The sequence below is a fragment of the Prinia subflava genome, chromosome Z (genome assembly GCF_021018805.1).
Source record: "Prinia subflava isolate CZ2003 ecotype Zambia chromosome Z, Cam_Psub_1.2, whole genome shotgun sequence".
Lineage (NCBI taxonomy): Eukaryota > Metazoa > Chordata > Aves > Passeriformes > Cisticolidae > Prinia > Prinia subflava.
Window position 1 is genome coordinate 97,949,558 of NC_086283.1, and position 21,032 is coordinate 97,970,589.

The 21,032-nt window shown below is 41.0% G+C and overlaps 1 protein-coding gene across 3 annotated transcripts in view; it reads left to right on the top strand.

Annotated features, from left to right (window-relative positions):
* Positions 1-21,032, top strand: part of CERT1 (ceramide transporter 1) — an 86,912-nt gene that overhangs the window by 9,999 nt on the left and 55,881 nt on the right. For 2 of the 3 annotated variants that reach the window (XM_063423347.1, XM_063423348.1), the window contains exon 3: positions 20,319-20,435. In XM_063423347.1, the coding sequence (XP_063279417.1) occupies positions 20,319-20,435 (117 nt within the window). Of the gene's footprint in view, positions 1-17,874; positions 18,041-20,318; positions 20,436-21,032 lie in introns of those variants that run through there. The other variant, XM_063423349.1, reaches the window with a different exon arrangement.

Genomic DNA, 21,032 nt, shown 5'->3' on the forward strand with positions numbered 1-21,032 from the left:
ATAATAAAGGGCAGTATCTCTGCAACACAGGATAATTGTTAATAGAAGATCTACAACTGGGAAATACTAGGAATGTGGTTGGAGTAGTAATCACCTTTATTTGTTACCAAGAAAATCTCTTTTAGCACTGTAAGGTGATGAAGTATAGGTGAATATTGTATAAATATATTGCATGTATCAGTATAAGTCATGAGTATGTTATATTAGTATGTTATATCATTATGTTAATACATTCTTATATATGTTTTTGAACTTTCTTGTAATCTGAAATTACTTTAGTTCTGTGATTAACATCTGCATATTTAATTGTAGAAACTCAACATTAAAAGTCATGGTTATATTTTAGTTTAATAATAAGAAAACGTGCAATTAGTGTTTTAAATATGGAGGGTAGTTAGAATTAATTTCTCATTCAAGTGGTAATCTTTTCACGTTAAGGAAAATGTAAGGGTCAAGCTGTTTCCTAGAAAGAGCGCCTTGAAAAAGAAATATCAGTTAATTTCAACTTGAAAGCATATCTTACTAATGAGAATTATTACAGGAACCTCCATTTATAAAAGACAATTTTAAATTAGGGGTTTGGGGTAGTGGTAACACAGGAACAATATCAGCACTGACTCCTTAAATCGTGTAGGAATCACTGAATAGTAAAGGCAGAAAATTTCTATGAATTAGCTGTAGGAAATGACAAGTTTTGCTTGTAGCTGCAAACACTCTTGACAGCACTTGACAATTTAAATTTGAAACAGTGCGGTTTGTTTTTCAGGTTGATGGAGCAAACATGATGCCTGCAGAATGCACAAAATCAACACCTATTGTACTGTAAACTTCAGGACATATTTGTCAGTGTTGTCCATGTTTGTAACATTGGCGTGACACTATATAGTAACTGCGAAAGAATTAGCTAACAAGGATATGTTACATGAATCAGTTTCAACTTCAGCATGTGCAAATGCTGTTGTCCTCCCTCTTCAGGAAGGGGGTATTAAACTAGCCCTATCTTTTCTTCTATTTATATTAACTTGTTAGAGTTTTTAGGGTACGAGATCCTTGGCAGAGTGAAAGCAGTGGCGGGCAGGGTGGCTGTGGGCTTTGCTGACGTTGGGAGGGGGCCGTGCTTTACCAGGCGAGGCTGCTCTGTGCGCGGAGCAGGAGCTCGGCACTGCCTCTGTCGGCATCGCCTGGACGGCGCTGTTAAGTCACTCGGTTTGCTTCTTCACTGCCTCCACGCAGGGGGTTGTTCATGTCCCGCCGGGCTCGCTGAGGGGGTGGCTCGCCCTTGGTCGCCCCGTGGCGGCTGTGCCATGCGGCCGGTGTCACTTTTTCGGGACAGCCCTATTCCAGCTGCCCCCATGGCACCGTGGCCCCGCACGCCTCCCCCGCCGCCTTCGGGGCCGCTCTCTGCTCGCTGGGCTCCCCACGGGGGCTTTGCCCGTGCCCCGATCCTCCACCAGGCTGGCGTCTGGGCACCTTCGGTGTGGTGGCTTTTGGCACGGTTGGGGTTGGCTCAGAGCGCCGTGCGGTCACAGGTGTCTTCTAGATACGGCAGGCTCGCCGCTGCTGTTGTGGCACTGCGTTTTCGCACATCTCCGCTCCCCTTCCCTGCCGCTGCACCTCCGCAGAAGGCATCTGGAGAGGGGATAGAGGGGATGCGTTGCTGGGAGGGGCCCAATTCCAGCCCCAATTCCAGCCAACGCCGCATCGCACACGGCTGTCCCGTGACACTGCTCGGGTTTCCCTCAAGGTTAACCAAACTGGGGGATCGGGGGCCATCTTTTGGTCTCCTCCCGTGGTCCCAGGAGCCTGAACAGGCTCTCGCTGGCTGCGCACAGGGGTCGGTGTCGCTGCTGTCGTTGCTATCGTGGTTGCCGCGCAACGGGGTTTGTCGGTGATGCTGCGCGGTTCCGCTCCGCTCGCAGCCGCCCCGGTGCGGGGTCCCGGCGCTGCCTGCGCCTCCCAGTCTCTTGTGCGCTGGCTGCCCCGGTTTTTCTCAGGTTTCTCCAGTCCTGGCTGTGGTGCAGTGGTACGGGGCAGCCTGCGGTCCCAGGCGAGCGCGGCGCCGGGGCAGCTCCGGCGGCGGGACCGCCGGCCTCTCCTCCAGCCTCTGGTGACGCGGCGCTGCTACCTTCGGTTTTTGGTGGGCACACCGGAGAAGTCTTGAATGCCACGGTGGGGGCGACTCCAGCCGCTGCTTTTGCATCTCTCCCCCGGCGGGCTGCCTCCTGCGCCGTGCCGTTTTGGACGAGTGACCCCGGTGCCATGTGCTCTCTGCCGTCTCGGGTGACCCGCGTCTGAAGGGCCGTGCCACGCTGGGGTTTTTTGGCAGGGCTGTCTCTGTAGCGAGTTACGGGGCGTGGAGCCCAAAGATAGCTCCTGTAGCTGGGGCATGGGCGGACCTGGGCATTCCGAGGATGTACCCGGCGGCGGCAGAGGAGCTCTGGCAAGGGACGGCTGCTCCCCGTCTTGGTTTTTCGCCCTCCGCTCTGCCCCGCTCCGTGTCCTCGGTGGGCATTTCGGCTCGGTGTCCGCGGCATTTTTACTGCCGAGCTGTGTCCTGCTCCCAGCCACCCCAGCAAGTCCAAAGCAATTTTACAGAGCTTTACAACATTCAGTCTGTGGTTCCCAGAACACGCCAGCAAGGCTAGCAACGCCTGCCGCATGTACTTTACTCCCCTTTTAGGTAAAAGGAGAATCCATACCTTGATGACGGAATTTTCTTCCAGTGAAAAACACCCTCTCATTTCTTCAGCACTGTTTTCTGTTTACAAGGGGTATTTATAAAGGGGAATCTGGATTTTTGGCGGCTCTCCACTGGAAACAGCTCTCATTACTGTATTGTTGCAGCTTTTCACTGCTGGTTTGGCGGCTCTCCATGCACGCTCTGTGTTTTTCAGGGTTTGTTTTTTTTTTTTCCTGGTTTGGGCAGGCTCTGCACGCGCTGTCCTCTTTTTATTTCCAGTACTTTGTTGCTTTGGCGGCTCTTCTCACAAGCTCTGGCCACTCTTCAGGCCGTTTTGGTGGGCTCTTATACATAATTTTGTACAGCCTGATGGGCTGTTCTGTCTCCCTCTGCTCTGCTGGCGGGTTGGCTGTCGTCCTCACACGGGGGCACCACGTCTTACATGTGGTCATAAGAGACAGAAATTACGACTCCAGTCCTCTTGATTATGGGATAAACCACCTGTTTTATTGTTTGGACCCTTCTTATACAAGGAGTTTAAAACTCCCAGATCTGGACAACTGATTCACCTGGGTCTTAACACCTCCCAGCTTCCTCGGCAGTGATGCATCTGTGTTTAGGGTTGGAAGGGATTGGTGGAGGTCTCTGAGTTTAAATCTATCCTATGATTGTTCACCTAGGGACTTGTTTATTGAACTAGGAAAGCCAAATTAGATTTCTTCTTACAGCCAGATTCATCTGTTTAGCTACAGACTAGCTGTACTGTGACAGAAACTTGCTATTGGTTTCTATTGGTTTGGGGATTTTCGAGTACTTTGTTTTTATTGTGTTGTAAACATTTAACTAGACAGCTCCGTGGAAATGCTTGAACTAGGACTGAACAGTCAATTCAGTTTGCATAGTGGAGATACTTTCAAGTAAACTAGTTTGTTGGGGCTTTTTTCTTCCAGAAACAGCAATTGGAAAGCACAGTTGCTAAATGAAGGCAGTAATGACATTTTATATTAATATAAAAATTGTAAGCCAGCCATTTAACTTTAGAATGAACTTCTAAAAGGTGTGGGGGTTGAGTATCTGTTGTGAATATCTGGAGCGCAAGAAAAGCAGTAAGATAGAAAATGGAAGTCTGTTGGAAGGACAGCTTAGTGAATTGTCTTAGCTTTTTTTTCTAAGTGGTAATAAGTTGTTGTTGTAAAGAACTTAATAAATATTCATTTTATAAATTAGGACAGGTGTAAACATGTTACTTTCAGTTTACAAAAAGAACAAGAACACTACATGAAAGAGCTAAACTGTCAATTTTCAATTTTAAGTTTCTCATTTCCTTATATATGGAATATATAAGGATAAATATAAATTTTATAAATTATATTTTTATAAATATAAAAATTTTATATAAAAATATGTGTAACTGCCCTTTATTTATTTATTATATAATATAGAACTGCCCTTTCTGCTCATACATTCAAGTCCCTCTGAAGAGAGACTGACATGTTTGTATCTGGTAATCAACTACTAAAAATAAAAAGCTTACTCCACTTTTTAAAGATATGGTTAGTTGAACAGCCGCCCTTCCTCACTCTAGTAGTATTTCTGGTTTATTTATAGCGTGATACCACCATTAATAACTGGGCACTTGTGAGTACAGATTGACATTTTTAAAAATAGATTGGCAAGTTAACAGAAAATGCTTCATGCGTTCATCAATTAAAACACATGCAGAACCTTCCTATGAGCTTTTTCACAGAAATGTCAAACCCTACAAATGTCTAAAGTTTTATAATAAAGATCTGTATTTTTAATTGAAGGAGGTTGGTCAGTGCTAGAGAAATGTTCTTAGTGGCATGAAGAATCAGGTCTTGCAAAACAGACTTTCAAAAATTCATCTTGACATTAACAGTATATTGATTACACTTTATGCAGTGTGAGATCTAACAGTGTTTTCGACTCAGTTGATATGGTAGTACATAGAAATGGTATAGAAGAACTAAAGTTTGGATTTCCTTTTTTTTCTAGCTACTGTGTCAAAATTTGATCTTGCTAACATACCCGCTTATGATAAAAGAGTGCTATAATTGCAGTGTGCATCTACTGTTAGGTTTCCTTGAGTTTATTGCTAGTTAAGTTGAATGGGAACTGATAGGTTTTCGTTTGTGAAAGTTTTTATTAAAAAAAGTAGGCCATAAATCCTTGCCCTGTGCAGAACACTAGCAGTAAATTTGTAGTAATTGCTAATTGCTTGTGAAAATATTGTTTCCAGCTGTCTGAGGCTGGAAAACAATCTGGTATAGCATGATGGGATGGGCATTTAATTGAATAATTAATTTTCTGTGATTTGATAAAGTGCCTTCTCAGCCTTAGTTGCTTCTAAAAAAATGACCTGAGTAAACTAAGACTTACAATACAAGCCCTAACTAGGTCGGGGTTTATTTAGGACATGTGGCAATTGGTGCTGCTAGGCTTTGGTGCAAGTCTCAATCAAGTAGTTAAATCTAGACTGGAGATTTTTGGCTAAATGGGAAATGGATATTCTCAATAGAGGCAAATGTGGTTAGGAGTACTTACTCCATGTGTGAAAGGCCTAAACATTTTGTTCTAGAGATTTTGTTCTGGAGAGGAAAATGCCAAAGGGCAACATGATAGAGAGGAAGGGAAAGGGAGTAAATACCTAGGAAATAATGACATTGACCTCTGAGTTACCTGAACCAGCCATTGATGGCTTGATGTGGAGTGAAAACGTGTGTATATATTGAAGTTCTATAAAGTGCTAATAGCCTTGTCAGGCAAAGAGCAATTATTTGGCATGGTGGAGAAATGGATAATTTCTTCTGTAGTGTGTATTGGAGAAATTAGGCCAGAAATGGAAAAATACACATCCAGATGAGCTCAGGCTGTTCTTTGTATTATTATGCAGGTTCTAATATGAAGAAGATGTAAAAAAATATCTACAACGTACATTAACCAGATATTTCACCATTACTTAATATTGCTGAAGAGTTAGTCTTTAGTATTTGAATGTAATCATGTTTTACCATACTCTTAAAATTAAGTCTGTAATCCAGCTGTATTTCTGTCGTCTTCTTATCAGTGAGAATATAATTCCCCAGCATGACTTTTTTATTATGATAATTAAATTCCAACACTGTCCATTATTTGACATACACTTCAGGGTCATAATTCATGTGTTCATAATTCATACTGCTCCTGTGGAGCAGTATATTGGAGCAGTTTCATGCTGTGGGGTGTTTCTCACAGATGTATATCAAGTTTTAAATAATTTCAGTGTTTTAGGTATTAAAGCTATGATTTTATAGCTTAGCAAATTTTTTCTGTGCTACTTGCAATCCTTATTCTTGCTCAATCTGAATTTCTGTGCATTTTCGTAAGATTGATTTATAGTTGATTTCTTGTTCACGAGTATGATTGTTTCATACGTCACCCCCTCCAGGGCTGTAGTGTTGCTCAACACTCCTCCTAGGCAGCTTGCTGTTGATTATCTGATGTGTCTTGTGATAGCTGTTAATGACGTTTCCAACTGCTCTATTGAGGATTTGTACAATTTAGACTTCACTTTTCTATGCATTCATAGAACAGTAAGTCAGAAAGTCAGAATACTTTTCATGTACTGTGCATGCCGGCCATCTCTGTGTTAGGTGCTTCCTGAAGTCGCTTGCTTAACCACCCTTTCTGCTCATACATTCAAAATAGTTTGTCACAGATGACTGGTTGAGTGTGGTTTTCTTCTTCTCTCAGTTCGTCTTCTTGCCTCCTCCTTTAGGCATATGCTTCAGTTGCTATTTCCCTGTGTTCTTGTTGAATTCTAGTTAGGGTTGATTCAATCAAAAGTGTGGCCAACTTCACCACTTTTAAAATCTGTTTGTTGTGTGTTTCCTCTCAACTGAAGTCCAACATTCCTTAGTTAAGAGAACTAGTTGGAGCAGGATTTACTACTCCAGCTCTCCAGGTACTTAGCAGAGGTTGTATTTTAACTGGTGTCTAATATATTCTTTAAACTTTTTAAGTTACTGTCTTTTAGGGACTAATGTTGCTCTTTCTTAAGTTCTCTTTTTCAGCTATTTAAAAACTAATTGTGTGCATATATATGTAGATCTATATGTACACACATGCAAATATATATATATATATATAAAAGAATTGGAGGTAGCTGTGATGGAAGAGTTTAGACTGACAATTCAGGTCAATTTAAAGCTGAAAGCTTTTAGACTGACATTCATTAGCAACATGCCTTATCCTTTTAATTAGTTCTTATACAGTGTTAATTATTGCTATACATTAGTTAATATACAGTAACCATTATCATTTTGTATTCAAAGCAGTCATTTACATCTGACTTGAGTCCTAAATTATCTGTAACTGCAGTACCATGGAGCCAGTACCATATTTCTAGCCTGATGTCTTTGTTACTTGATGGTCCTAATTGCTGAGGCAAAGGTTTAGGTTCAGTTAGGTTTAATTGAAGAACTCTTCAGTGAGGGTTGGGGAAGTTTGCATAAGACACGTATAGACATGTTTTTTCCAAAACACACACACAGGCTAAAATTAGGGTTTTTTGTAAGCATCTTTTAGTATATAATTGGGGTGCCTGATGCTGAACTGCATGTGGTGTGATGCTGGAGAGGTGTTCCTCTCCCAGGCCGCAGCCTTGTTGCTTCCTCGCCCTGTTGCTCAGCTGTTGGGTTTTTTTAAGTTGACGCTGCTACCAAGAGCAAAAACAGCCTTCCCAGCTGTGGAGGCTGCATATTTTCACTGACCAGTATTTGACCATTAAGGAATTGTTTATGATTCTGGGCCCATGGCTTTTCGTCTGTGTCCATAGTTTCAAGGTCTTTGATATCTCGTGCTTAAATTGTGTATCAATAGTAAGAGACACCTGGTTCCAAGGTCTAGTTCACAGAGCCAGTTTTCATAACAAATTATTGAAATCAGCTCATGTCGTGGTTGGGGGGGGGGGAGGTGATTTTTTCCAGGGAGTTGTGGGCAGTCCAATCAGTAATCAGCTTTTCTGCTGGCACCTGGGTTGGTCACTCAGAGGTTTGGACACGCCTCTGAGGACACAAAGAGTTAAAAGCAGGAGTGTGGGGGGGGTCAGCCTCTTTTCGGATCCGGGTTTCAGCAGAGAGACGTCTCCAGCCTCCTTTCCCTGCCCGGCCACGAGGCTGGGTGGGGGAGGGGAAAACACGTGGTCGGCTCAGGTAAGCCGGAGCCCTGGGGGGGGGGGGGGGGGAAGAAGAGAGGGGACAGGACTGGAACTCAGCTGCCCCGTCCAGGATGGAGGGGTGGAAACTGTGGAAGTGCCTTCTGTGTGTGCTCACCCCCCTCCTCCCCCCCAAACTCCGGGAGAAGGTGCTCAGCCACGTGGGGGTCTGCGGAGCCTGGGAGTGCCTGAGCCTGCAGCACCCTGCTGAGAAGAAACTGTTAACCCTTGCTTGGCAGAAAGAAACTTTTCTTAGACATTGATTCTCATGACTGGTAGTTTTCGGAGAGAGGGAAGCAGCCTGGGACCGAGATGATAAAGCATGATTGGAAGGAACTCGATGGAAGAATGAGAAGAGTAGCCTTGGAGCTGGACTTTTCTTGCATAATGTCAGCCATGGACTGAACTTAAGTCTCTTTTGAACATAAACTGCATTTTTGGGTGGATACAGCTGCCCTTGCTTTTGCTACAGTGACTGGCACTTGAAGTGAGTAGCGAGCAGAGAAGAGAGGGGGAGGGTGAGGTGGCGCCCTCTGCCCTCAGGGCAGACCTGCTCCTGGAACCCCGGCCCCTGGGTAAAAAGGGGAGAGCTCGGCATGCAAGTATCCTTAAAAGAGCCCTGTATGTAGTTTTCAGCCTGTGGACAGCGGTGAGAGCGCTGGACATAGGAAAAAGAGAGTGTCACCTTAGCAGACTTCTCCGGGCGGTGCTATGGGTGACATGAAAACACATAAGGGGTGGACCCGTGTTTTCTGAAGAACAGTCTGTGGTGCGAGAGAGACTCCTCTCTCCCTTGCTGAATTGAAGATTAGTTTGTTTTTGAGTGGTGATTGTTTGATCTAAAACCCAAAGGTTGGTCTGTGAAGAGTGATGGGTGGGGAGGTAGAAACTGGGAGAAGAAATGTTCTAAGAAGTTTTTATTTCTGTCTCTGTGTGTGTTTAAGAGTATCTCTGTCCCTGTTCTTATGTAATTAATAAAGTTTTGGTGGGTTTTTTTTGTTTTCAAGATTTAAGCCTGCTCTGCTCTGTTCCTGATCACATCCCACAGGAGTTGTTAGAGAAAAAACATATATATTCATGGGTGCACTAACATCTGGCCAGTGCTAACCCATGACAGCTCAGTACTGGGAATTGTACAGTTAGCATAAGTCCTGTTGCTAATAATGTTAATACTGCATTTATAGAAATGCTTACACAGGTATACTGTGTTAAGTTGCTTATGTTTGGATTCAAACCTAATCTTAAGTCTTAGTGTCATGCTTTTGCAGGTACATCAGGTCTCTGTTCTAGCTGGAATGTCACTGATTTTCTAGAACTGGAATTTCCATTCCCATCACCATGAATCTAAGTCCAGAATGTTCTACTCTGTCACCTCAATATGGTGCTATGAAGCGTGGCTTTTCTCTTAGGGTAGAGTACCTTCTCTGGATATTCACTCATAATTTTCTTGTGAAATCCTTGTTGTTCTGTTGCCATTGGTGTATGTGAGAGTGTTGGGTCTCCTGTGCCACACAGCAGTACATTGTGTGAGGTATAACTCAATTAATCAATATACAAATAGTTATTTTTGGAGTGAAACAGCGTGAGTTTCACATATATTTGACTGTCCAGTAAAAATGAAGTTTAAAAAACGTGACTCACAGTGTTTCTGCATTCTCTAAAGTTGATACAGAATTGCTTGTCTTCCTTCCTGATAATGCAAATATTTTGTTCCAACTGGAAACCTGAGAAGTATCACATGAATTTGTCTGTGGGAGATTCACTGTGACTTGGTTCTCACCGAAGCAATAACATGTATGCTTCCATTTCCATAACTGATAGTTGGCCCTTCGGACTATGATTAAATAGGACAGGCCCATTAGTTATATCCTGATTTCTCTCTGTGTGTATCTAAATCTGTTAATACCAATTTACTAATCCATGGAGCTTTCACATGTATCTGTAGTCACAAGCAGATCACTTCATGTGATGGCTGCAAACACATGGTGATTTATGATTATGTCAGCATTGCCCTCTTTCTTCTAGTAACAAAGTGCCATTCTACATCTCTGACTAACGTTTAGCTTACATTTCACTCTAGGCTCTAGGTCTTGCTATTACAAGTAATTGTTTTTATCAGTAGGCACTTGAGAACAGCAGTGTCAGGGGTATGTTCACGTTTAAACCAATGACTTGATACTACCTACTAATTCCACTTCATTAACAGAAATAATGTGATAAAATATTAATCTAAAAAATCATATACTCTAAGATACTGTCCTGTGAGACAGATGAATTCCTCAGAAATAAATATGAAAATGTTTTTATATGATCGCTTTTGCATCTGAATCTACTCGGCAAGTGTGCAGTAAACCAGATTGACCAGGTTTACACCTGAGGTCTGTAATTTCAAATTTTAAATGTGGTTTCAGTACTAAAGTTAACATGCAGTGTATACTTGATCTAGACTTAAAAGGACAGTTCTCCCATGAGAGAGCTTCTTTGCAATGGATTAAACCAAGCTAATTTTAAATTTGCATGCTATGCTAGCAAACTAAATTTAAATTCTGCTTACCTGCTTCTGCTTTCACTGGCCTCTACTTTAGCTAGGTTTTGAAAAGATAAGATCATTATTTAAAAGAAAAACAGATATTTAAAGGCATTTTGAGAAGAAAATATTCTGAGTAAAGACCTGAAGTGGAATATTTGGGTAGTAGCAAAAAAATGTAAAAACATTTAATAACTCTTATATTTTTAAGCCTATTTATTTTAAGCCTATTATACTTTTTTTCTACATGTGCAAATATGCCATTATGAGAAAGTTTTCTTTTGAATGTGCTAATGAGCAAGAAGTTAGATATTTCATATTTTGCCCCTAAAGGTTTGTCATTTCAATAGGCATTCAACTGTCTTATTTACTTGCTTCTTTGTAATTAGGTTTTCCTATACTGTTGTAAAAAAAAAAAATACAGTACAAATAAATGTAGAAAGAGTACAGGTAGTCAGTGTAACTAAAAAGTGGGTTTTTTTATTGCTTAAGAATAACAAGAAAAGGCAAGACATTGTAGTCCAGTGTTTCTATTAGGTTTTGACTTGACTTTAGAACTAAGAAAGGGAAACCAGAATTTTGTGTTGTGACTCTTGATAGACCTTAATTCACCAGATCTGTGGATCTACTTGGCTTTTCTTGGGGCAGCAGGAGGCAAATATTACAAATACAGGAAATTGGAACTTTTAATGTCTTTTGGGACTTCCATACATTGTTAATAAAATGTATTAATGTATTGCTTTCTTTAAGTTGTTCCGTCCTGAGACTTTGATCCAGAATAGATACTGATATTTAAAAAATCCTTGCAAAATTAATTACTTCAATGCTTATCATTCTAAAGCCAAATGACTTCAAAAATAAGTCGTAGTGACAGAGGGATCTTGATGAGCTTTTGTGATTGCACCGAGTGTACCCCGTGGGGCTGGAGTCTGCCATGCAGCCTCTGTGAGGAGACTCCAGGCTGTCCTGCACAGAGCATGGCCAGCTCCAGAGACACAGTGCAGGGCACAGCTGAGCCCCACAGCCACTGTGGGACCTCGAAAGGTAAACAGAGCTAAGAGGCAGAAATGCTGCTCAGCAGTGTGTGAGGAAGAGTGTCGTGATTTAGATTTTAGGGTGGGAGGTCCCCGGGAAGAGTTCCCCGAGAGACCCCCGGGTCTTGTGGGTGTTCGCATGTAGGCAGGCATAGAGACTGTAGACGCTGGTGGGGTGCTGATGAGATGAGGGTTTATTCGGAGTCTTACCCCGGGAAGGCACCGTGGTCACTGAGGGAAGGGGAGAGAGGGAAGGGGAGAGAGGGAAGGGGAGAGAGCAGTCTCTGGAGACCGCCAGGGCAAAAGAGAGCGAGCCTTGTCCGTCTGCACCCTTAACACAGAGGTTCAAAGTGGGCGCGGTAACATTCTTTAGCTAATAGAGTTACAGATACACGATACTGCAGGGAGGGTACAGACTTGGGATAAACCATACACTTTCCAGGGGTGAGCCAGAGCAAACCATTTCCATAAAATGCAATTCCACAGAAGAGGAGTGAGGAAAAGTGTGAGACGCAGCTGTCTGGGCAAGGAGAGGTGCTCCAGCCACAGAGCGAGGTCCCCTGCAGCCTGTAGAGAGCGTTGTACAGGCATTTCTGGTGTAGCCTTTGTGGAGAATCACACCAGACCAGATGACCACACTGCAACCTGTTTAGAACCCGATCGTGGCAGCTGGATAGGTCTTGACAGAGGCTGCGGACTCCGAAGAGCCCATGCTGTGACAGGTTTACGCTGAAGAATTGCAGTGATGGATACAATCTCTGCTGAAGCACGTGAAAGCATGAGGAAGGAGTGGCAGAATTAAAGTGTTAGACCACAGCCCTCATTCCCAATCCCCCTGTGCCTCTCTTGTTTCTCACCACGCAACTCTACTTTGGAATAAAGTCAGTTTTCTCCAAGTCAAATCTGTTTGACCGTGATGGCAAGTAGGTAAATGATCTCTCTCTCTATCTTGACCCATGAGTTTTCAGTGACTCTGGAGAGAAATACACTAACTTGAAAAATACTACTACTTAGTATTTAATAAGGCATGAATGACAATGTTTTGACAGGTCTTGTCTGGTAAAGTCTTAACCATGCATGATATTGTTTGGTAAAATACATATTGTGATTCAGCTGATAGTATTTTTCCATTGATGATTTTAAGTATTATTCACCATCTAGAATGCAACTTTAAAATCATGTCAGTGGTACTTCATTTCGCTAGCTTTCTGTTCAAAGGTTTTTTTTTCAAAAATTAGCATGTTTTCAGCCATTTTACATTTTGGAAGCAGGGGACAATTTCTTCAAAATTTGGATCTCTCATGAATTAAATGCTTTTGAAAAATTATTTTAAGACATACACTTTTTCAAAATTGTCCTGTATTTTTCATTTGCTTTTTTAAATTAACTAATCACAGCCTCTGCCAGTTGCAAACTGGTTTTACATGGGAGCTGAAATACAGTTTTCTTGTGTGCTTTTAGAAGTAATTCCTTCAGTCACACAGCACAGATCTTAAAGTAAACTTTTTATTTTGGGGATTTTGTTAGCACCTCAACGTAGGTACATGTAGAATATGCTCATATAGCTTTTTTTTTTCTGGTATCAAATAGGTTCTTTCTTTCCTTTATTCTCATAATCAAAGTACATACTTCAACTGCAATGTTTTTCTTGCTTTGATACATGCTGCTTACTGAGAATCATGGACTGATTTTTTTGTTTTCTTTATTTAATGTTGTTACCTGCTACATTGCATTGCTTTCCCTGTTTCTATTCCATCAGGTTAACTAATTTTTAAGGTGCTTACTATCTTATTTCTGTAGCTCATCATATACTGTGCCATCTCTTTTTTTAACATGGGTCACTGGTTTTGTCCATTGCATCCTAAATCATCACGTGCACATCTCTCCCATTGTCCAGATCTGCCTTCTGTTGTGAGTTTTCCTTGCTTATGGGTGAATACAATGCTCTTTTGAACTTCTGTCTGTTTCAAAAGTTACAGATGCAATTTATTTTTTTCTGATCATTGCTTGTGCCCCTCTGTCCTTTCTTGTCCTGTTCATATTATCCCGGAGTGATCTTCTGAATTTCCTGTTGAAAACTTGACAGGATAGAGGTGGTTTTGGCATTTGAGTGAATACATCACATCCAGAACCTATTGAATGATCTGTGAAAACAAATAAGCAGATCTGTAGGTTAGTGGTAACTGGTCTGAACATTTGGGTTTTTTGTGGAGGAAGTGATAGTTTGTTCAGGTACTTTGTAGCTGGAGGATTTCAGGAAACTGAAGAACAGTACAAAAAGGATGCTTTTTCCTGAGTTCCATGGGAATGGTAAAAAAAACTAACCAGCAGATAAATTGTACCTTGCATGGTAGGGCAGTGACACTGTTCACATGGGAAAAGTTGTGTGTTCAGGTCTCTCGAGCTGGGAGCTATTTATGAGTAGTCAGAGTCTGGCTTGTATCTCATTTTCCAGGGTATAACTTCATGTCTACTTTTGTAAGAGGTATTTAAGTTGAAACTGGTGAAGTTGCTATATTAAAAAGATTTACAGGTGTATTAACATGAAGGAGCTTGCAGATAGGCATCAGAGTTGCAGAGTGGTGTTTCAGTATTTCCTCAGCAGATGAAGCAAAGGGCAGAATGCACCAAGTTGTATTCCAAGTGGAAAAGAGGTGATTGCCAGGTAGTTTGTCCCTGCACACATGCTACATGCAAAAACAAAAATCTGCAGGCATGAGTTATATACAGCATTTGCATCAATGAAATATGTGCAAAACACTTAAGTCAGTTTTACCTGATAAGGCTTTTTTTTGTTTCTTAAAAGCTGAGTATTAGCATTTTTAATAGCTTTAGGTACTCTGATATAAGGCATATTGTATAGGGTATTTTTTAAAGAAAAAAAAATGGAGTTTGATTACCTTGAATTTTTCTCAATTTTCAGTTAAGTAACTTCTGATTGACACCATACTCAAGCCCACTCAGAAAAAAGAATGTGGAGTTTTCTTAACTTGCCTTGAGTTGCACTAAGAGAAGCAAAAGTGGAACATCAGATTTCATGTTTTAGCTTAGGCTAGATGGTAACCTCTGATGAATTTATGCTAGTGACATTCATGTCTGAGATTGAAGGAATTGTAATTTTCATTTTCTGTAGGTCTCCATTGTTTGTGTTGTAGTTCCCAGCCCAGGATTTTCTTCATAAGAAAAACCTTCAGATTTTTGAAATAATTTCACCTCAGATAAGTTCTAGTTCTGCAATGAGAATAGTGGCAGAAGAACACTTTAATAATTGTAATGTGCAAGCTTGGGTTGTGTCTGCTATGAACCACCCTGACTTTCTTCTGTAAGGAAAGGACAAAATGCCATTAGCACCATTTGGAGTAGTGAGGGAGATCAAGCTAAAGTTTCTTCATGCAAGGTTTGGGTTTGGTTTTTTTTTGCTCACATGAAGTACTCTTGAAGGTTATAAAGTATATAAAAACACTTAATCTTTCCTGTGTGATTTGCCTTAAGCACCTGAGCCAGTATTTTTCAAGCAGATACTGCTCTGAAATTTGTTTTATGAATACCTCAGGCTTGACAGCTCTATAGCAGGAAGGATTTTGTGGCAATGCAATCAGCTATGACTCATGAGACCTGAGCTGGCTACCAACTTCCTCAGTAACTGTATCCAAGTGAGTGTTTCTTTCACGTAAACTGTTCTTGCTTAGAAATGTTTAGAATTTAAGAGCTAGCATCCCTCGGTTTTGGAAAGATCTGAGATGCTTGAATCCTTGGAATTGCCTTTGTTTCTGCAGGATTCTCTGCAGGTGCCTTGGAAAAAAGCTTAGGAGTCATACAGAAGGGGTGTTTGTGGATGTTGGAGGCCTATTTCTTGCAGCATGTTCTTGAATGGAATTATGATTTAGCTGTGGGGCTTTTTGTTGGTTTTGGTTTTTTTTTAATGTGTGCTCTCCAAGGAGCCATCAGCATATACAGAGATTACCTCTGCCACAGACACTTAAGTCTGCGAAACTCAGTTTTGAAAATGCTGTAAATGTTTTCAGGTGCCCCCATTCAAGGTGTCTTAATCTGCGTTTTATTCCCCAGTGCCCTCTCAATTTGTGAATGATGTTTGAGACTGCTGCAGGTTGGTAAAAAGCAGCTGAAGTTCTCCAAGGTGCTTTTAATCCTGAGGACAGATAGTGAATTCCTGCTTGCTTCCTGCTTCCCTGCAAAACTAAAACATTCCTCTCTCTTATCTTGGTTGTGAAAGGTCATTAGGACATATCCTGGCCTCAGCACATGTCCTTAGCTTGTTACAAATCAAAATCCCTATTTATCCTCCAAGGTCCTGTCATATGACTGGCTAAGAACTGTACTATTTTATAACAGCTTCTGAGTGTAAAGGAGAAAGGCAACACTAGGCTAGAAACAGTGAACCTCAGAAAGAAATGAGATTTAAATAAAGTGAGTTGCAGTGTACAGGAAGAAAGTGAAGAGAAACAAAAAAACTTTCAGGATGCGTAAAGGAGTCAAATTATGTCTGATGAGAATGTTAGAAGAATACAGGACAGACGTGAGAAGTTGTGAAGAGCACTTTGTGGTCTTTGCTAGATGCAGCTGCAGAAAACAATAAAAGCACTTATAGCTAGAGATAAACCAAGGAAGTTTGTCTGTAGCTCAAGGGGAGGAGAATATAACAGAAGCTGCCAAAAAGTTACATATGGAAATCTGCCAAGTTATTGGTGAAAATGAAATGTGAACTCTGTCCTGGTGGAGAAGGGGGTTAATCGACAACATCTTGATTTGTTCTGTGTTAGGAAAAGAGCACATCACATGATTCAGTTGATTTATTTGTCTTCTGTGTTCAATTAATTCAGGGTTCTTCCAATGAAGCACATTTTAAAAAAATATAACAACATCAGAGAAGGACAATAAACAATACATACTATAGGGTGTTAAATAAGTAAACAGCTGCCTAACTTCCTTTTGAAGCATATTTAACCTCGTTAGTGGTTATTTCTGTTCTTTCAGCAACTTGATCTAACAGGATCTCCTGATCAGCTGTATTTTTTTATAACATGGAACTACATGGTGAGCAAGTATAACCCTAAACCTGATTTATAGAATCACAGAAAATGCCGAGTTGGAAGGAATGCACCAGGATCAGAGTCCATCTCCTGGTCCTGTGCAGGAGAGCTTCAGGAGTCCCACCATGTGCCCAAGAGCATTTTCCAAACACTTCCTGAACTCTGTCAGACTTGGTGTTGTGACCACTTCCCTGGGGAGCCTGTTCCAGTGCTCAGTGACTCTCTGGGTGAAAAAAACTTACTCTCCATATCTAATCTAAACCTGCCCTGATTCAGCTTCATGCTGCCTCCTCAGATGAATCATGAGATCAGTGCCTGCCCCACTGCTTCTTGTGAGGCAGCTGACCACAATGAGCTCTCCCCTCAGTCTCCTCCAGGCTGAACAAACCAAATGTCCTCAGCCTCTCCTCACACAGCTTCCCCTCCAGTCCCTTCACCATCTTTCTGTCCCTCTTGGGATGGTCTCTAGTAGCTTTATGACTTTCTTGTATTTCCATGCCTGAACCTGTACACCATGCTCAAGACAAGGCTGCCCTAGGGCAGAGCAGAGGGGAACAATCCCCTCCTTTGACTGGCTGGTCAATTATATAAATATGTGTATATATATATATATATATATATATATATATATATATAAGTATGTATGACTTAGTCTCTTAACTACATGTAATGCAGAGGCAACAAGGCATGGATTTTCAAATATATTAAAAGCTGCTTTGGAATGAAGAGGAGTACAAAAACCTGTCTTTGAAAAGAAGAGGGGTGATAGTCTTAAGCTGCAGTAGAAGATGTTTAGGCTAATTAGAGATGAGATTCAGGGGAAAGCAAGGATGATGGTGAGCTGAAGTAAGTGCACTGTATGGAAGCGTGTGATCAGTAGTGCTGCAGGCTTTTAAGATTAATTTTGGCAAGTCTTTCTAATCACATACAAGGTAATTGCTTGTAACTCTTCCCAAAAGATTTGAAGAATGAGAGATCAAGCTGAGGAATGCTATCATGTCAGGAAAAAATTTGATTGCTAATCCTTCTAGACTTTCTGTTTGGGTGGTTTTTTGGAATGTCTCTGATTGTTGTAGATGTATGTCCCCCATCACATGACTAAATGAAGGCCTTTCAGAGGAGTGGCTGGGAACAGGCATATAAGCATGACACATTGCCTTGGCAAGGTTGCTATTCTAAAGCAGATGAACTTCTTTTACGTATATAATAATAATAATAGTAAAAGAAAATGCAGCTTGAAGAGGAGGAACCTGGACTAGAAGGCTTGTATTGTCCTGTATTGCATCTATATTGCAAGTTTTGGTAGCAGGGGGCTACAGATGTGGTTTCTTCAAATGCAGAAGTTGCCTCCATATCTCACAGACCCAGCTGTATCTGGATCCAAGATGGACCTGCTGATGGCCAAAACAGAGTTAATCAGAGATGATGGTATATTGCCTCTGTATACCTAAGGAAGTGTGAAAACTGCTGTGCAACATGGATTGGGAGAGAGAGCTGAGAATATTAGAGAGCAACAGCTCTGCAGACACAGAGGTCAGTAAGGAAGGAGGGGGAACACATGGTCAAGTGCTGGAGCATAAATTCCCTTGCAGCCTGCATGGGAGACCACGGTAAAGCAGATTGTCTCCCTGCACCCATGAGCATCCATGGGATGTGGCAAACCCATGCTGGAGCAGCCTCCTAGCAGGACCTGTGGTTCCATGGAGAGAGGAGCCCATGTGGTAGCAGGTTTGCTGGCAGGACTTGTGGCCCCTGGGAGACCCATGCTGGAGCAGGCTGTGTCTGAAGGACCCTGCCCTGTGGAAAGGACCTACACTGGAGCAGTTCAGGAAGAGCTGCAGCCCTTGTGAAGGACCCATGTGGGAGAAGACCACAGAGGTCTCCATCCCATTAGAAAAATTCTTATGCTGAACAGGGAAAGAGCATGAGGAAGGAGTGACAGAAAATGTGTGGACTGACTGCAGCTCCCATTCCCTGTTGCCCTGCAATGCTTGAGGGATGAAGTAGAGGAAAATAGGTAGTGAAGTTGAGCCTGGTAAGGAGGAGTGGGGTACCTTTAACTTTTTTATTATCCTTCTCTGATTTGATTGGTAATAAATTAAACTATTTTCCCTGCGTCAAATGTATTTTGCCTGTGGCATTAAATGGTGAGTGATCTCCCTGTCCTTATCTCAATTCATAAGTCTTTCATCATATTCTCTCTCCCCTATCTGTCTGAGGGTAGTGACTAAGACTTTGGTGGGCACCTAGCATACAACCAGGGTCAAACAATCTCATTCCCTTTTTTACACTCCTTTGTCTGGTTCAGTGAAGGCAAAGGAGTGTATAGAACCAGTTTTGAAAGTTGGTTGAATTTAATTAACTTGAGATGGTCAGGATTAGGTAATTAGTAGGTATTGTTGCTTGACTTGATTTTCAGTTCTTACCGTTGCTGGAGATTTTTCTTATGGAAAGTTTAAATTTCTTTAGAATTGAACATTCAGATGCCTGACCAAGTATATGAAGCTTTAAGCTTAGTTTGGTTTTTTAACGGACTTTTGTTAAACTCTTTCTAGATAATTTTTTTTTATTTGGTAATTTGAATTCTGTTATACTTCTTCCTTAGTACATTAAAAACAGAATAAGAGAAAGATGTTGGTTTGGTTTGGGGTTTTTTTTAAATATGTAAGTAGCTTCTGGTTTCCAAATTCTTTGAAAAAACTTTTCACTAACTGAAGTGGTGTGCATAACAACAAATGAGACTTACTTGTAGGTTTTCTTTGTGGAGTGATTCACAGTGTTTTAATTTGCAAGGCGAACGTACTGGCAGAGTGGTCCTTGTGTTGTAAAGGATATTCCTGATATGCATAGACTTGTCTTCAGCATCTGGTACCAATATTTGTGGTCCTTCAGGCTGTGTCGCTGGTCTTTATCCTGGAGCATGTTAGCCTCCTGCAATTATTTTCATGTGTATTTTTTCTTTGTATATCAATTTCAAAAAAGTGTTCAGCTACATCTATATTACATGTCTTTAAAAATGGCCTTCAAAACTGAAGGGTCTTCAAACTCAGAATATTGAGCTCAGTTGGATGTTTGCTAAGGAGTAACTTTGAACTGACAGTGTCAGGGTACAGGGCAGATAAGATTGTTTTCTTTCTCTGTACTTTCCTCAACAGCTTTATTGATAGATTAGTAAAAGTTTACTAGTATTTAAGGCATGTGAACTGAAAATTAGATACAGTTGAGTGGAGATGTGTGAAAGGATTGCATGTGGCTTCCAATTACCTGTGAAATATTCATGGTGAAAATAGTTGAGGCAGAGCATGTCACAGTTTCTTTAAATTCCTGCTCTGACTTGTCATGTAGATATAGTTGTTTTTTATGGTTCTATCCTGGTATTTTTTATTATGAGGTATGCATTTCATCTAAATTTAATACTGGTAGCAGTAATGTTTAGAAGTTCCTGTCCCATTTTGAAATGAAAATGTATATACATTAATATTTTCTGGTATGGTAGATATTTTGCTAAAGGATTTTTTTCAAAGTATTTGAAAATACGGAACTGACTATGTGAGGAATTCATTTACGAAAATTTTATTTAATAAGAATGTATTACACAGGCTGTTCTATTTCAGAAGATCAGCATCTTTCATTATGAGAGTATATGTTCATTATTTGAGACAGCTACACAATACAGAATTTAGAATCTAGAATGAATTCAAGACAATACAGACCAGATTTTCTAATTAATGTTTGAGTGTCAAAATAACCTGTGAGGTAATCTTGATCATGTTGCTAATTTTAGCCACTCCTACACTCTCTTCTATTACAGCCCCATGACTTTGATGAATGCAGATTTGATATCAGTGTGAATGATAGTGTTTGGTACCTCCGGGCTCAGGACCCAGACCACAGACAACAATGGGTAGATGCAATAGAACAACACAAGGTATGTAATTTTCTGTTTCCTAATTTCCTTTCTCATCCCCTCATTAGATCAAGCATAGTACTTGCAGAGAGTTTAAGCTTCCCTGTACAGTCATTAAAATACTCACGGTATTTATGACAGGTAAAGCTCAAGATTTAAGCTCTGTGTTAAATTTGTTTCAAAGAAACCAACTTGTTCTTCACAGATAAGATTTTACTGTGGGCTAACAACTGTGAGCCTTTCTTGAGCTCTCTAGCTTGAAACAAAAAAGCTTTAATTATGTTTGAGTGATGTTGTCAAGGTTTTGTCCATCCTCTCCCTGATTATTGAATTGCTTCTTATCTGTCCCAGACGTTAACTTGTTAGTCTTGGAGTCAATTCTCTAGGTTATAATTCTGGTTTTGGGCTCTTCTTTTTCATCATTGACTGCTTTTACTGTATCTGATTATTGGCTTTTGTCTCTCTGTCTTTTAAGGCACTACTCTTTGTCCGCATTTTGGTTCAGCTGTCTTGATCTGTTCTGTATATCTTCCAATGAACTCAATTAATTCCATTTTGAAAATACCTGACCTTCAAGCCCTTTAGGTCAGGTAGAAAGTACACAAAACATCCATTATG